The sequence below is a fragment of the Silurus aristotelis genome, assembly GCF_946808225.1.
Source record: "Silurus aristotelis genome assembly, chromosome: 7".
NCBI classification, from domain to species: Eukaryota; Metazoa; Chordata; class Actinopteri; order Siluriformes; family Siluridae; genus Silurus; species Silurus aristotelis.
The window spans coordinates 29,548,413-29,567,062 of record NC_139580.1 but is presented as its reverse complement, the minus strand read 5'-3'; the positions used below and the strand labels follow the sequence as shown (position 1 = coordinate 29,567,062).

Below are 18,650 nucleotides of genomic sequence, written 5' to 3'. Positions count from 1 at the left end.
GGCAAGGAAAAACTCCCCGAGATGGCATAAGGAAGAAACCTTGAGAGGAACCAGACTCAAGAGGGAACCCATCCTCATCTGGGTTACACCAAATGTCCATTTGTGGCAGATATACAATGTTTGACAATGCTTCTAACTTTGGTGAAGGTCACCGTTAGATTTTTATCATGCCCAAATGAAACTTCAGACTTGGATAGGTTTTCCATATGACCTGCGATGCCCGTGGTGTCTTTCTGATCAGGGAAGAATCACACAGCACAGAGAATGGAGCTTATGTTCTTCTTCAGTTTATTGGAGGCAGCAGACACGTATATATACACACATTGGAAACAAAGCCTGACCTAAAGCTGTTTCCTGTTTAGACAAGAAGATGTACTAGCCGGAGATGAGCCGGAGGTGTGAGACCAGATAAAGACTCCCTGTAAACCTTACATACTAACTTCGTAAATATTCTATAGACACTGAACAGACAAAGGAATGTGTGTGAACCAGTGTGAGAAACATCTTTACACTAACAGTGACCATTCTGTTTAAAGAGAGGATCCTTTGTGTGTGCAAGATTGTAATAATAATGGAAAATCGCATATTCAAGAAAATCTAAGCTCTTGATTTGGTAGACTTATTTAGCCAGTTAATAGACTGATACAGACCATTTCAACACAAAGGTTGTATCCCATAGATGTTTAAAACACAAACATTGTTCTTAAAGTTTTTATTTTGTTTGTTTTGTTTATTTTGTATTCTGTAGGAGGATATAGAGCTAGGCGTCTGAATGACTGTTTTTATTTGTTTAGTTTTGTTGTAAGAAAGAATTGTAATGGATAAGTGTAAGACTATGTAAAAGGCTGGTTATCTCTGATTAATTTGAGGATTAGGGTTCAGAAATTGACACCATTTACAAGCTAGTGAGAATCTGAATGGGATCTATAATCCGGTGTTAAACAGTGGGGAAGGATGTAGCTGTCAGGGATCCACCTGCCACGCCCCCCTCGATAGCTGTTATGCTGCCTCGTTCTGCCGCTCCTGGTGTTACACCAGAATAGACAGGTGTCTCTCGTTACCGATTCCCTATATAAGCCTCCATTCCCATCTCACTTGTGTCGGATCTACTCAATGGCTATGGGCACTGACCTTACTCAAGACTGCCAGCATTCCCTGCTGGTTCCGTGGATTACCTTCATTCCGAGGATTACTATCCTCCCGTGGTTTGCTTCCGTACCGTAGCTTACTTACATCCCGTGGATTCTATTCGCAATTCGGTTCGTAATGTAGTGTCTTAAATGTATAGTATCTTAAATGTGTAATATCTAAAAGCCTTAACTCATACAATTCTACAAATGGGGACAGTCCTGGAAAGGCCAAAGTTAATTACTGAACCATCTGGCCAGATGTTTTCCTTTAAGCCAAATGTATGAAAGGCCCATAGTGCTTATCTTATGAGCCGTGACTGGGAAAATGAGACGGATGGTCGTCCTTAAATCAGTATAAGCCGAAGTATAGAATATGATCCAGGATGCATGTCCTCTTGGGAAAAGACCTCTGACCCGTTCTCACTGTATGTTAAGATGAATGGTCTGGGAAAGTTAGCGCTGGAACATTTGAGATATATTAAATCTGGACAAAGACAGGTTTCTCTTTAAGATAAACATTATTGCACAGTAGGCTCATATACATCTGTTATACATTAAGAGGCGGACCCAGAGAATGATCAGAATATATAATGAGTGTGCAGCCATGGATCGGGAGTCAGACTTTGAATCAGAGCGTGCTGACTCCAGGCTTGACCGGAAGGCCTGTAAAGATGCTATATTTCTGTGCTGAATAAAAATCATTATTTACACGAAATAACTGCGTCTACGGAGATTCCTTCCAACCGACAGCTACACTCCATCAAGACGACGAAATACACAACATTTCCTGGCGTCAGGAATCCTGGGCGGTTTGCGGCCTTCTCAGCTTCGCGGATCTGCTCCGACGACGGCTCCCTGATTTATCCGGCCAGCTGAAACGGTGAGCGTTTGGGGTTCCGTTTATCTGCTGTTGGGTCGCACCGTTAAAGGCCTGTGTGTGTGGGTTATTGGGTTGTTGAGTGTTGTGTTGTGATTGTCGGTTTGGGTGGCTCTCCGTTCTTAATTTTTTGCACTGCTGGGCAGCGCAAAAGGGGGGATTTGACTGTAATAATGCTTTAAGGAAAATTAAACGTTGAATTACAATAGAAAAGAAGTGAAGTAAAAAGTTCAAGAGAAAAAAAAAAGGAACAGGAATAAAGAGAGAAGTGAAGAAAATAAGAGGTGAAGCTAAAGTAAAAAGTAAAAGGTGAATGACTCTGAGAAAGAGTAAAATATGGTAAAAAAGTTAAGGAAATAAAGGAAAACAGGAATATAAAGGTTGAAATAAAAAGGGAAAAGTAAGAATAAGGTTTAAAGAGGAAGCCGCAAGATTTGGACAAAAACCCTCAGGGAGGTGACATTTAAGTCAGGCCACAAAACCTGGGCATTCACTAGGTGGATTTCAGGTCAGTTCTGGGAACTGGATGATGCAGAATTAAAATTCAATTGAAGTTCCCACTCTGACTAATTAGCTGACGAGCTAGGTGATGATGCAACTGTCATTTGAATTTCTGCATATCAAAGAGGTAGCATAAATTTAATAAAGAAAGGAAATAAAGAGAAAATAGAATAAAGGTGCGGCAAAATAGCATGCTATAAGTTTGTATGAGTGAGTCGACTATAGTGTATGTGGAATTTGTGTGTGTGTGTTAGGGAAAACGTGTGTGCGCTTTAAAAAAAAAAATAAAAATAAAATAAAATAAATAAATAAATAAATAAATAAATAAATAAATAATAATAAGAGAAGATAAGGGGTGTCTCTCCCTTTCTGTGCGCGCGGAACTAAGTGTGTGTTTGTGTTTGCGCGTGTGCGCTCAGCTACGAGTGAAGTACCTCTTTCTCCGCTGTGGGCGAAACCCCCCCCCCCTCTCTCTCTCCCTCTGCTTTTCTGTCTCTCTGCGTGTGAGGGTCTGCACTCCCTTGCGGGCGGGCGGGACCCCCTCCCTTCTCTCTCTCTCTCTCTGGGTGGGACCCCCTCCCTTCTCTCTCTCTCTCTCTCTCTCTCTCTCACTCTCTGGAAAATTTGTGTGTGCGTGACTGATTGCAGTATGTGCTGAGATGTGTGATATAAATATATATATATATATATATATATATATATATATATATATATATATATATATATATATATATATATATATATATATATATATATGAATAAATACATAGGAGAGTTAAGGTGGAAAACAAGGGTTAGTTTCTAGTAACTATAAGGATGATATTTATCTTCTATTAAGAATAAAACAATGAGCCTCATTACATGAGAGGACTGAATCTGTTAAAACTTATGAGCTTCCTTCGGAAGACCTTTTTCTGTTAAATAACAAAAGACAAGATAAAAACAATGAGCCTTTTTGGGAAAATATTTTATGGCTAAATAACTTTATGAGCCTCTAAAGAGGACCTAAATACGAAGTCAAAGCCCCTTAATACTGAATGAATAAAGATATCCCTACAGTGAGACAAAACACTCCCCTGCCACGAATGAATAATATAATTCCCAAAAAAGGACATTTTCAAGTAGAGAAGTTAATGAGGGTGTGTGTGTGTGTGTATGAGCAACTATTATAATAAAAGTGATTATTGTATATGTATATGTATTGGTTGTGAGTAATACTGATTGATGAAAAGTGGGGGTGATTATTAAAGTAAAATAAATTAAAGTTTAAGCAATAATGATGTTTAGAGGTTAAAAGGAGATAAGCAATCTGTAGAGTATAAAATCCTGAATGCTGATGGACGTTGTGTGTGTGAAGTATGAGCTGTTATCTGTAGAGAACTAAAAAAGGATCTAAGGTCCTGTCTGCCTCTCTTGTTGAATCTTTGGTGTGTGTGCGCGTTGCTGAGACAGTTGCTCAGAACGTCACACGGATTGAAGCACGCTGACGAAACAACATGGTCAGCGCATGGCTTCTGGTTGATTAAGGCCAGTGCTGTTTTATCAAAAATAAATAAATAAATAAATAAATAAATAAATAAATAAATAAATAAATAAATAAATAAATAAAGTTTTTAAATGCTTGGACTTGTATTTGAACATGTGTGTGCGTATCCAAATATATATTTTTACTGTGCCGTTTGATCTCTCAGCTTGAGAAGTAACGCAGTGAATTACATTTTGTGTGTGACCTTTGTGTTATGCAGTTTAAAGGATACTTGGCAACGGACTGACCAGTCATGGTGTTTAACTAGATAATCATTTGATTTGTACTCGTTCAAGGGTTGTTGATGCGCGTTTTACAATTTGTTTGTGGGTTTTTGTTGAAGTTAAATTTAAGTAATCTTTAATTTGGTAGTTGGTATCAATTTATGCGTACAAGAATACAGAAAGTTGTCATAATGTCAAAAATAATCACTCCTGTAGTTGTGGTATGCGAACAAGTTTTTGTGCAGAGAGGTTATAAGCAGGTGGGGACTTCCGGATCGAATATCCTCAGATAACGGTAAAGAATTTGTGGATAAAACAGTCAAATTAATCTTACAAAAGTTAGGAATTAAACAGCGTCTTGGAGCAGTGTACCACCCACAAAGTCAAGGAATGTGTGAAAGAATGAATGGTGTTTTAAAGAATCGCATTGTTAAGATCTGTCAGCATACGGGTTTAAATTGGGTAGCAGCGCTTCCGTTGGCACTGATGGCGTGTCGATCAAGTGAGCTGCGTGATTTGCATATGACACCTCATGAGTTGCTAACGGGAAGACGGATGCCGACTCCTTGTTTGCGTACCAGTGGGAAAGGTCCAAGTCTAGCACTTTTGGAAGACGAAATGCGAACTTATGTAACATATATGGTCAGCTTACATAAAAAGATATCCACATATGTTTTTGACAGGCAGAGGAAAGACGAGGCGCAGCAGAAACTTGATGAGCAAAAGAGCACCACAGTACAACCCGGAGACAAGGTGTTTGTGAAAGTGTTTAGAAGAAAGTGGTATAACGAACGTCGGGAAGGACCATTTGAAGTGGTCCGCAGTACTGGAACAGCGGTCCAGGTCAAAGGGTCTCCAACGTGGTATCATTTATCACATTGTGTTAAAGCACCAAAAAAGGAGATAACGTGTTCCCAGAGTCAGGATGTTGAAGGTTCAAGAGAATTGGAAGAAGGTATGGGTGAGCATGCAGCAGAAGAAGAGATGCATGACAATAACCAGAGTCAAATCCCAGAAGGGGAGATTGTCCGTGATATGGGCAATGGTGATGATGATGTGTATGCTTTTGATGATGCCAGAAATGACAGTACAGTTAACGGACAGGAAAGAACATTTGGGGACATTGATTTCCAGCAGGTTCCAGAATCAGCAGAGCCTGTGGCGGTGGAGAGAAATGCGTCACAGGTTAAGAAGGACTGTAACTCAACTGCAGGAGAATCAAGAGAGACAGCTGACAGAAGGAGTCCGAGGCCGGCTCGGAGAAGGGTTAGACCAAAACGATACAAGAACTAGAGCCCATGTGGCTATAGTTCCTCAGCAGATCGCTACAACACCCTCTCCTCCGAAGGTTGTTATCAGAGCTAAGTTAGGGTACAGCGGTTGTTCTTCCTTGTCAATGTGGAAGATGGAATGTTGGTAGTACTAATCCTCCTAAGTGGAGGAATAATCGTGGTGAAGATGTGTTGTTGACAGGACCTGAATTTGAAAGTTTGCCTCGCGATCAAAGAAAATATTTTTTGTACAATGACATGAAGTTGGTGAAGATGCAGACGGATTGTTCACTAGTTTTGCGTAATGCTACATGGGAAGATGCAGGTGAATATGTGTGCACTTATTTAGAACCAGCATTTAAATTTGTGCCAATTCTTAATTATTGGGAGGATGATTATGTAACGCGTAAAGTGACACTTGTGATAAAAGGTTTGAAACCTAGTGGGAATGTCGCGGATATTACAAAGGTTCAAGATCAATCTAATGCAATGACTACTCCGAGAATGAATAATTCTCAAACAGAGCTTGTTACAGTAGTGCTGGGTACAACTAAGAGTGTTATTACATTAACCCAGACTACTCCTACTTTATCTACAATTGTAAAAGAGTATAATGATACAATAGTGCCAGTACCTTTGAAGCCTGTGAAGTTTGTAAACGTAACACAGGCGCCGGACGTAGTGACCTTAGAGTCGACAGAAGTGTTAAATATGACTCAGGAACCCATGTTAAAAACAAAGCCTACAGTAAATGGTAGAGAAGAGACCTTTGAGGCCGGGAAACAGATGTGGGATGAGCATGTTGTAGCCTCAGCTGAGATAACTCAGGAAAATATATTAGATACAATGAGTGACTATTTTAATTCTACTCAAGTTCGTACTTTGCAAAAGAGAGACAGTGACTGGAAAGCATATGGTTTCGATTCATCGGTGTTACAGATTGCTGACCCCTGGGCAAGTAGGAACTTATGGTTCCAGCAGATAACTCATTCTGTTAGATCAGTTAGAAATTTGAATTGTCCATGTGTGGTGAAAGTTTCATCACCAGGCACATGGCCTTCAATTTTAGAAACGGTGCCAGAACCACTAACTATTAGGTGTCAGTCCTTTGCATTATCATGGTTGTTGTTTCAGCAGCAGGCATCAACGGATATAATAATGGCTTTGTCAAGGAGTCTGTTTAGACCTAAATATGATTGTTCATGGTTGGAAGAATTACCTTATGTGAATCTACTGGATCAACATGAAAATATAATAACAGCAGTCCCTGAGCCGATGGAAGTGACACCTGTGAAAGCTGCTGGTTGTTTCTGTTCAAATGAAACGTATACTGGTTCGGGGATGTATATGGGAGTATCTGATTGTGACAGCTATTTGATGAATTTGGGCCAACATGATAATAAAAATATTAGTAAGTTGTATGAAGTAAAGTTTCGTGCGCCACATCAGAAATATAGTAAAACTTTGATGGTAAGGAATCAAGATTTGCCTGGAAATGTGACAATAGGAAATTTTAGAGATATTTGGTGGGTTTGTGGTGATAAGGCATATATATTTCTGCCTTATGGATGGATAGGATGCTGTTACATGGCAAAACTGAAGCTCCCATATGAGGTTTTTACAGTACAGAAGGGAGACGGTCCTGATACAAATCAGTCAAATGTTGTTTCTGCTAATAGGAGGAAAAGAGCATTGGCACAGTTCCATAATTTGGAGTCATACCATTGAAGAATAAGCCTAGGAGAAAAGTGGGGTATAGGACTGTTCCCATGGTATGGTGTGACATTTTTAGCTGATCATATTGATAACATCACTTATACATTACAGGGTTTCGCCAATGAGACAATAAGGGGATTTGATTTTCTGTCTAATACTCAAAGAAGTCACAGATTGACCCTGCTAAAGCATGACATGGCGTTAGATTATATATTGGCCAAGCAAGGTGGCCTTTGTGTGGCTTTGAACTTAACTGGTGACGCATGTTACACCTTGATCCCCGATTCTTCTGATAATATGACTAGTGTTATAGAGGCATTGCGAAACATACGAGATGCCTTCGGTCCAGCTGAAGGAGCCGGATGGTCTGCTAATTCTTGGCTGCAAGACAAATTAGGGCCGTTAGGTGCAGTCCTAGTACAGATTTTTATGGCAGTTGTCGTATCGTTGTGTGTGATGTTTTGCTTTTGCACGCTGTTGCTGACCTTTGCGAAAGCAATGATATTGCGATGGGTTGGAGTTGTGATGCCTGGGGACGGTACCCAGATGGCGCTGCTGCGAACAACAGATGAGGATGGAATGGAATTAGATGGTGAACTGATGGAGAAGTATCCGTTTTGATATTAGTTCTTATTGTGATTCTTCATGTTATTTGGCTATAGGCTTACTTTTTAATAGTTTCCCCCTGTACTGTGTTCGGGTGAAAGGGGGGAATGGAATGTGATATGATTCATTTGTTGCCTGAGAAGACGATACTGGTTGTTTTTTTTTTTCTTTTCATCTCTCCAAGAAAACAATATTGGGGGAGATTTGAGGGCTCGGAACGAGGAATGCTGTGCTTCTACACATCGGCGACCCCATACTGAGAATCAACGCAGCCGCGGATGGACATTTTCCCCATACACATATATATGTTTATTATAGGATTTTATGTGTTACAGTATATCCAGTGACATTGATAGAAAATGTTTATACTAGTAGTAATCATAGTAAGTCATGATAGTTTTTAAGTTTCTTCTGATACATAACCAATGCATATGTATTACTTCTTGTTAAAATCTTGATTGGGCTGGAGTACAATTTGTGGCCACCTGGGGCAGAGGGGCCGTGAGAGCGGTTTTCCTGTCTTGATTGTTTGAAGGATATCTAAGGAGAAACGGCTGCCTGACAGGTTTTTTCTCTCTCACACTCCATAAATTCATTATATTGTTAAGGTTCTGTGACAGAATGTATTATTACTGTAACCAATGATGAATATGTATGCTATATTTTTTTGTTTATCGTGGGATTATTGATCCCCCGAAGGGGGGAAATATGTAGTGTCTTAAACGTATAGTATCTTAAATGTGTAATATCTAAAAGCCTTAACTCATACAATTCTACAAATGGGGACAGTCCTGGAAAGGCCAAAGTTAATTACTGAACCATCTGGCCAGATGTTTTCCTTTAAGCCAAATGTATGAAAGGCCCATAGTGCTTATCTTATGAGCCGTGACTGGGAAAATGAGACGGATGGTCGTCCTTAAATCAGTATAAGCCGAAGTATAGAATATGATCCAGGATGCATGTCCTCTTGGGAAAAGACCTCTGACCCGTTCTCACTGTATGTTAAGATGAATGGTCTGGGAAAGTTAGCGCTGGTACATTTGAGATATATTAAATCTGGACAAAGACAGGTTTCTCTTTAAGATAAACATTATTGCACAGTAGGCTCAAATACATCTGTTATACATTAAGAGGCGGACCCAGAGAATGATCAGAATATATAATGAGTGTGCAGCCATGGATCGGGAGTCAGACTTTGAATCAGAGCGTGCTGACTCCAGGCTTGACCGGAAGGCCTGTAAAGATGCTATATTTCTGTGCTGAATAAAAATCATTATTTACACGAAATAACTGCGTCTACGGAGATTCCTTCCAACCGACAGCTACACTCCATCAAGACGACGAAATACACAACAGTAACTCTACATGACTTGTGTGTGTGTGTGTGTGTTCTGAATAAACATGATGGAGTTACTTCCACGTCCGACCCTTGGTCCGTACCCTGACAGTAGCATATACAGTGAGGAAAATAAGTATTTGAACACCCTGCTATTTTGCAAGTTCTCCCACTTAGAAATCATGGAGGGGTCTGAAATTGTCATAGTAGGTGCATGTCCACTGTGAAAGACATAATCTGAAAAAAAATCCAGAAATCACAATGTGTTTTTTTAACTATTTATTTGTATGATACAGCTGCAAATAAGTATTTGAACACCTGAGAAAGTCAATGTTAATATTTGGTACAGTAGCCTTTGTTTGCAATTACAGAGGTCAAACGTTTCCTGTAGTTTTTCACCAGGTTTGCACACACTGCAGGAGGGATTTTGGCCCACTCCTCCACAGAGATCTTCTCTAGATCAGTCAGGTTTCTGGCCTGTCGCTGAGAAACGCGGAGTTTGAGCTCCCTCCAAAGATTCTCTATTGGGTTTAGGTCTGGAGACTGGCTAGGCCACGCCAGAACCTTGATATGCTTGATATGCTTCTTACAGAGCATATCCTTGGTTATCCTGGCTGTGTGCTTCGGGTCATTGTCATGTTGGAAGACCCAGCCTTGACCCATCTTCGATGCTCTAACTGAGGGAAGGAGGTTGTTCCCCAAAATCTCGCAATACATGGCATCCTCTCCTTAATACAGTGCAGTCGCCCTGTCCCATGTGCAGAAAAACACCCCCAAAGCATGATGCTACCACCCCCATGCTTCACAGTAGGGATGGTGTTCTTGGGGTGGTACTCATCATTTTTCTTCCTCCAAAGCACGTTTAGTTGAATTATGACCCAAAAGTTCTATTTTGGTCTCATCTGACCACATGACTTTCTCCCATGACTCCTCTGGATCATCCAAATGGTCATTGGCAAACTTAAGACGTGCCTGGACATGTGCTGGTTTAAGCAGGGGAACCTTCCGTGCCATGCATCATTTCAAACCATGACGTCTTAGTGTATTACCAACAGTAACCTTGGAAACGGTGGTCCCAGCTCTTTTCAGGTCATTGACCAGCTCCTCCCGTGTAGTTCTGGGCTGATTTCTCACCTTCCTTAGGATCATTGAGACCCCACGAGGAAGTAATCAACAAAGTAACAGAGTTACTTTTTGAATGAAGTAACAAGTAACTGTAACTAGTTACTATTTTTTAGTAACGAGCACAACACTGCCTGCATGCCACATCCATAAACCTCCTCCTTTGTCTTCCTCTTGTCCTCCTACCTGGTGGCTCCATCCTCAGCATTCTTATACCGATATAACCCATGTCCATCCTCTGCACATCTTAATCTCACCTCCATCACCTTGTCTCCAAAACGTCCTATGTGCGCTGTCCCTCTAATAAACTAATTTCTAAACCTGTTAATTGTCGTCAATCCCAACGAAAATCTCAGAATCTTCAGCTCTGCTACCTCCAGCTCCACCTCCTGTCTTTTACTCAATGTCACTGTCTCTAAAATCATACATCACAGGTCTCACCACAGTCCTATAAACTTTCCCTTTCACTCTCACAGATACTCTTCTATCACAAATCACTTCTGCTATGACTCTTCTTCACCCACTCCACCCTGCCTGCACTCTTTTCTTCACTTCTCTAACACACTCTCCATTACTTTGCACTGTTGACCCCAGGTACCCAAACTCCTTCACCTTCACCACACACATGTAATCTCTCTTACTCCTACTGACTTTCATTCCGCTTCTTTCCAGCACGTACCTCCACCTCTCCAGGCTTTTCTCAACCTGCTCACTACTCTCACCACAAATAACAATATCATCCGCAAACATCATAGTCCACGGAGACTCCTGTCTGACCTTGTCCATCAACCTGTCCTTCACCACTGCAAACAGGAAAGGGCTCAGAGCTGATCCTTGATGCAGTCCAACCTCCACCTTGAACCAGTCTGTCGTTCCTACTGCACACTTCACTGCTGTCACACTGTCCTCATACATGTCCTGCACCACCCTCAAATACTTCTCTGACACACCTGACTTCCAATCTTTACTATTCTTAAAGATCGGTACCAGCACACTCCTTCTCCATTCCTTAGGTATCTTCTCACCTTCCAAAATCCTGTTAAACTACCTGGTTAAAAACTCTACTGCCATCTCTCCTAAACATCTCCATGCTTCTACCGGTATTTCATCTAGACTTTCCACTCTTCATCCAGTTAATTGCTGTTCTCACTTCTTCCTTACTGATCCTATCCACATCCTGCTTCATCATCTCCACACCATCCAACCTTCTCTCTCTCTCATTTTCTTAGTTCATCAGCTGCTCAAAATACTCACTCCATCTGCTCAACACACTCTCCTCACTAGTCAACACATTTCTATCTCCATCCTTTATTGCTCTAACTTGCAGCACATCTTTCCCAGCTCGGTCCCTCTGCCTGGCCAATCACTACAAATCCTTTTCTCCTTCCTTAGTGTCCAACTTCTCATACAGCTCCTCATATGCATTTTCCTTGGCTTTAGCCACATCCCTCTTCACCTGCTGCTGCATCATCTTGTACTCCAGCCTACTTTTCTCATCACTCTGTCGATCCTAATTCTGTTTTGCCAACCTCTTTCTCCTTATGCTTTTCTGCACTTCCTCATTCCACCACGACGTCTCTTTGTCTTCCTTTCTATCTGCAGTAGTTGCCCAATCATCCAGCACCTCTTCACCACCACTGAGCCCCTGTCTGACCTCTTCCCTGAATCTCACACTACAGTCTTTCTCCTTCAGTTTCCACCATCTTATTTTTCTTAAAGACTTCATTCTCCTCCTCTTCTTCTTTGCCTCCAAAAATAATCCTACAGACCACCATCCGATGCTGTCTAGCTACACTGTCCCCTGCCAACACCTTACAGTCTCCAATCTCCTTCAGGTTCAATTAAATTTAATTAAATCCATTTTTATTTGTATTGCGCTTTTAACAATGAACATTGTCTCAAAGCAGCTTAACACAGAAAATGTGGTGATTAAAAGTGAATGTTTTTTATAAGTAAGTTTGTCCCTGATGAACGAGCCGGTGGTGACTGTGGCAAGGAAAAAACTCCCTGAGATGACATAAGGAAGAAACCTTGAGAGGAACCAGAGTCAAGAGGGAACCCATCCTCATCTGGGTTGCACCGATTGTCCATTTATAGCAGATATAAGATGTTGCGGTGTACAGTCATGATGATCAGAAGCGAAAAGTAGTCCTGAGTCAATGTAGCAGACTGTTGACATTAACTACAGTCCAATCCATCCTCAAAGTGCCCGTTCTTACTCCGGAATTTCATGGAACCACCCAAGGCGTTGATGAGAAACCGTCCCAAGTTGCACAGAGTGGCCTCAAGTCGAAGAGAACACTATCCAGAGGCAGGCCTGGACGAAGTGGGAAGATCCACGGAGGGGAGAGGGGCAGGAACAGTGGTCACTGGAGCCTGCCCCTGTGACCTGTGAACGTGTGAATGTGAGGGGATGACAGCACACAAATATCCCAGTTCACCAAACACTCTATATCCATGTTCCTCCAGATCTGCACCTTTACCTAAGAAAAAATCTACTGATGAAAGGCTTGACTAAATAAATATGTTTTCAACCTCGACTTGAACACTGAGACTGTGTCTGAGTCCCGAACACTGATTGGAAGGCTGTTCCATAACTTTGGGGCTTTATAGGAGAAAGATCTGCCCCCTGCTGTAGTTTTCATTATTTGAGGAACCAACAGTTAGCCTGCCCCTTTTGATCTAAGTAGGATCATACTGGTACAGAACTGGTACAGAAGTTTACTCAGATACTGCGAGACCATTTAGTGCCTTATACGTCAGTAGTAGTATTTTATAATCAATATTTGATTGGGAGCCAGTGTAGACTGATTAAAACAGGAGTGATGTGGTAATATTTCCTAGATCTACTGAGGACTCTTGCTGCTGCATTCTGAACTAACTGAAGCTTATTTATGCGCTTGCTCCAACACCCAGACAGTAAAGCGTTACAGTAGTCTAATCTAGATGTAAAAAAAGCATGAACTAGTTTTTCTGCATCCTGTAACGACATCATATTTCTAATTTTAGCAATATTTCTAAGGTGAAAGAAGGCGATCCTGGTAATATTATTCACATGAGCCTCAAAGGAAAGACTCGGGTCAATAATAACACTAAGGTCTTTGACAGCCGTACACGCTGAAACAGAAACACCATCCAGAGATGCTACGTAATCGGAAAGTTCACTTCTAGCTGCATGTGGTCCTAGTAAAAGTACTTCCGTCTTATCTGAGTTGAGCAGAAGAAAGTTATCAAGCATCCACTGTCTAATGTCCTTTACACACTCCTCAACATTGTTAAGCTGATCTCTCTCATCTGGCTTTGCTGAAATATACAACTGTGTATCATCAGCATAGCAATGGCAGCGAATACCATGTTTATGTATCATTTCACCCAGAGGCAGCATATATAAAGAGAAAGGCAGTGGGCCTAAGACAGATCCTTGAGGAACACCAAACTTTACCTCAGAGAGTGTGGAGAACTCACCATTTACATCAACAAACTGATAGCGATCAGTCAAATAAGACCTGAGCCAAGAGAGAGCTGTTCCCTTTATTCCAAGATTGCATCTCCTACATAGAACATAGTCCACCTGTGTGCACCTTCCTCCACTCTTATACGTCACCCTATGATCCATCTGCCCTTTCACATTCCTCTCCTTAAAGCCATACCTACCCATCACCTCCTCATCACCTCTGTTCCCTTCACCTACATGTCCATGGAAATCCGCCCCAATCACCAATCTTTCATTCCTAGGTACACCTTCTACCACTTTATCCAACTCACTCCAGAATCTTTCCTTTTCCTCCATCTCACAACCCACTTGTGGAGCATAGGCACTGATGACATTTAACTTCCAGCTTCATGTTCATCACCCTATCAGGAACTCTCTTCACCTTCACTACACTCTTACTGTACTTTTCCTTCAGAATCACCCCTACATCATTTCTCTTTCCATCCACACCATGATAGAACAGTTTAAACACCTCCAATGTTCCTAGCCTTACCCCCTTTCCACTTAGTCTCCTGAACACACAACATATCTACCTTTCTCCTCTCCATTATATCAGCTAACTCTCTCCCTTTACCAGTCATAGTACCAACATTTAATGTACAACCTGAACCTCCACTTCTCCTTTCCCTGCTGTCTCTTTAGACGTCTTCCTTCTCTCCTTCTCTTCCTTCGCCCAACAGTAGTCCAATTTCCACCGGTACCCTGTTGGCTAATGTAACCTGTGGCGGTCGTTAATAATCCGGGCCTCGACTGATCTGGTATGAAATTCAGATTCTTGATCCACATATTTGATTTGGTACATGTTTTACACTGGATGACCTTCATAACAAAACCCTCCACATTTATCCGGGCTTGGGACCGGCACTAAGAGTGCACTGGCTTGTGCAACACTAATGGCTGGGTTTTCCAACTTATTGCTTATTTTTTACCGAAATTAAGCAATAAGTTTAAAATATAAAAATGTATTTAAAACATTAATTAAATTTGCCCACACAGATCCTATAAAGAACCCATAAAATCACCTAACAAAGACATACCTATATGCTGTCCATATTGTTAAAGACAAATGAGACAAGTATAATTCAGGTCATCCTGATTAGGTAAACATTAAGCCTCAATTTTTGAGAAATCTTAAAGATTATAAGCAAAAGAAAGACTAAATCACAATTTAAATATATACAGTAATTTATATCTATATATAATATATACATATATAACATGATTGTCCACAGTTAACTCGTTATTAATTGCAAATCACACTTTCTTTTCTTGTGTTCTAAATGTACTTATAGAGATATTTTTTTAAGTTTTAATAACCATTAACATAGGAGTGAACAAATATGCTTGCTTAATGTAAATGTTTATTACAACAATACAGAATTTACAGCAGGTTCAAAAAGTATGCTGAAAACAAAAGAAAACACACTTAAGCAAAAACAAATGTGAATATTCACCTGAATGTAACATCACTTAGAATTACTAATACAATGTAGTGTCCAACTTTACACCTGTAAGGATGAACTGAACATCAATTGTATTATAAAGCAGCTAAGATAATGATAAGATAAGCTATGATGCATCACAACAAAAGGCACATTATAGAAGTGCATTGGTCAACTAAAGATTATTCCCTGGATCCTTCACACTTAAATCAAATAATCTCACATTATGAAATTGTGCCTAATCATACAAGGTAGAAAATAAACTTCTGCTAAATGAGATCAAAATCACTCCAAACCTCAGTGCATTTTCAATCATATTCCACATTCAAACACTCATAAAACATTTTCCTTTACACTCTAAACATGCTAAATAAGAATAATGTAAAAGAATGAGCAAACCTATAAAAAAAAAATATGTTCAATGAGAGTTTTTATATGGAACATGGATTAAATTCAATGATGTTTAGATTGATTTTGTCTTCACTTTTCACAAAAACTGTGCAGTAAAATGACTTGAAATGTAAAAGTATAATATACAGGGACACTCTAAATAAAAATAATTTAAAAGAATGAGAAAACCTAGAAATATGTAAGTGTTTGAACGTGGAACATGTTCAAAAATGCACTGAGGCTTTTAATTTGTTCATGTATTATTGTTGTTAATAACGGAAACGCCTTTCTGAAGCGTCGTTACGGTTATTTTGACCGCTCCCAGCACCCATACCGTAAATGCACGATTAGACGCGCAACACAAAGAAAAGTGCGGCTGGTTTAAACGTGTATTTTTAAGATGCATCTTAACCGCGGTCGCTTAACTTCATAAAACTACGAGGCGCCCCGAGGATCAAATCTCAGAACGTGCGTTAATCGTTTTTATTCACTTTCATAAAAGGAATAAATGATGCAGGAGAGAAGATATGCAGTAACTACATTAAATTTTATATTAAGAAATAAAGTGGCTGTTTAACATACGCATGACAAAGACTTAATAAGTAATATAAAAAACTTAATATAATCATTTTATATTAATATCATTTAATATAAACTCGTCATTCACCGCGCCTGTGGATTTCTGCATAAACCCCGCCCCTTTGTGAAGCCCCTCCCTCTCGGAGGTCTCCGGGCTGCAGCGGTACGCTGTTCATGAAACTGATCCTGAAGTGAAAAGAACAGCGGCAGAGATCAGCGTCAGTTCTTTCACAGGTACTTGTGTAAATGTAGCCTTTATAAGCTTTTGATAAATCACAGTTGAATTACTGATCATTCTGTACGCGTGTGTGTGTCTTCACGGAGACTGAAAGGAAGGTTTTCGTTTGTGATGTCAGAAGGTCGGAGGGCGGATAGTAAACACGTGTTTCACCACTAATGTGGCCTGGTGATCTTTTAGTGGTGATTTCTCCAGGTCTGAACTCTGCACATGGCTCACTACATCCGAGATCAGGGACAAGAAGATCTCATGTGTATAGTTAGGCGCCATCATACGTACGGATAAGATACTTCCGGGTGAAGTGTCACTCACTGTCGGATCCAGCGCTCTGATTGGCTGCTCAACGCAGTGACAAATGAGCGCACAGGGTTTTATTATTATTATTATTATTATTATTATTATTATTATTATTAACCGTTTCTGATTGACTGAAGTTTATGCGGAATTTGAAGCCACCTCGAAATCTAAGAAATGCGACAGTTCCCTATTTAATTTATATATACACACACACACACACACACACACGCACACACTTTTTTTCAATGAATTATATTTAAAAATCAGCACCACCACTTGACCCACTAGAACCTGGGAGTCAGTAAACCACAAATATTCATTTCAGTTCAGTTTTATTAAACACTGTAATTAATGGACAGCATTAAGCAGCTTAACACAAATAAATACAATAACATTCTACAAAATGTTTTATTTTACTACTTTTACTGTACTCGAGTCAAACCTTTTATTATGAATTAGGCAAATGATTGATTCAGTAATGAGAAAAACTACATCTTTCTAAAAGTAATGTCCTGCTGTGTTACATTTTTAATTCAGAAATCTCTCTTGCTCCTTCTGTGAGGGAAAAGCAGACATAGCATAGAGCTTTCCTGTACCAGCCACTTATAAAACCTTGATTTAATCCAGTTTATGTGAAATAAGACTGCAAGCTTGCATGTTTTTCAATCAGAGAAAAGTCGAAGGGTTTTCGGGAGAATGTGTATCTACAGGCTTTTATTTTAGGTGATAAGGCAACATTGTTCAAAGCAAAAGTTGGAAAAGACTTAAGTATTAAGTGTTCTTATTTCAGTATTGGTTTCCTGAAACAAAACCTTTTTTCTTTCTACTCCAGGTCTGAAGATGTTCTGTGTCAGACCTCTTGCCTGTTACCAGAAATCATGGGCCATACTGAAAATAACTTCACAAGCCAACCACAACCCATTTTCATATCACTCGTTATATTATATGGCAACTGGATTACGGTGCTATGCACTACACACAAATAAGTGTGAAAATAGAAAACAAATACATTTCACTGGGCTTCATAATAGGGCTCTTCTGTTACAATCATTCAATCATCAGCGAGCTACATTTTCTCAGGACAATAAAAAACCTGCAAAGTCTTTTCCATCCAGGATAAAGCACCAAACACGACTGGCTGTAACACTAATTATTGGAGGTGCTATTATTGGCACCTGGTGGTATGTTCATGAGGAAAAGCAGCAGAAGCAGCAAATGCAGCGGATAGAGCAGTTGAGGAACATGGCCATCGGTCAGGGAGACTTCTGCTTGTTGGACCACACTGGTCAGCGCCGAACCAAAAAAGACTTCCTGGGGCAGTGGGTGCTCATGTACTTTGGCTTCACACACTGCCCTGATATCTGTCCTGATGAGCTGGAAAAGATGAGCAGTGTGTTAAAGCTGCTGGATGAGTCAAACCTGCCTGGTGTGCAGCTGCTGTTTATAACAGTTGATCCTGAGAGAGATGATGTTCCTGCTATGGCAAAGTACGTCAGCGAGTTCCACCCAAGGCTGATTGGATTGACAGGCACACCTGAGGAGGTAAAGGAAGCTGGACGGGCTTACAGGGTTTATGCAAGTGCTGGACCCAAGGATGACGATGGAGACTATATAGTGGACCACACCATCCTTATATATCTCATTAATCCAGATGGCCTTTTTGTGGACTATTACAACCGGATGAAAAACGCCATGCAGATTGCTAAAAGCATTCGTCATCACAGAAAGAATTATGTGAAGTTGTTCCCTGAGCAGTGAAAAGTCTGATACAGGGAGAGTGTATTACATTTTCTTGCAAAATAAAAAATATCTGAATATGAGTTAGATGAGGTCTGGACTTAATAACCAGTTAATATGAACAGGACAAACAGAAGTTAAGTTTAAAATCTTTATGCTGGTTTTA

At 40.3% G+C, this 18,650-nt stretch overlaps 1 protein-coding gene across 2 annotated transcripts; it reads left to right on the top strand.

Annotated features, from left to right (window-relative positions):
- The first annotated feature begins 16,297 nt into the window (after window positions 1-16,297).
- On the top strand, window positions 16,298-18,567 carry sco2 (synthesis of cytochrome C oxidase 2). 2 transcript variants are annotated; one of them, XM_083546480.1, is made up of 3 exons: window positions 16,323-16,446; window positions 16,537-16,645; window positions 17,580-18,567. In XM_083546480.1, the coding sequence occupies exons 2-3, from the start codon at window positions 16,609-16,611 to the stop codon at window positions 18,503-18,505; spliced, it is 963 nt and encodes a 320-aa protein (XP_083402606.1). In that variant the 5' UTR covers window positions 16,323-16,446; window positions 16,537-16,608; the 3' UTR covers window positions 18,506-18,567. The 2 variants fall into 2 exon arrangements, with proteins under 2 accessions (XP_083402607.1, XP_083402606.1); XM_083546481.1 differs by lacking the exon at window positions 16,537-16,645 and having other exon boundaries at window positions 16,298-16,446.
- Window positions 18,568-18,650: the final 83 nt, after the last annotated feature.

Coding starts and splice junctions, on each gene's coding strand:
- sco2 (XM_083546480.1), top strand. CDS start 16,609: ATGTGGCCTGGTGATCTTTTAGTGGTGATTTCTCCAG. Junction 16,646..17,579: donor TTTAGTGGTGATTTCTCCAG/GTCTGAACTCTG, acceptor TTTCTACTCCAG/GTCTGAAGATGTTCTGTGTC.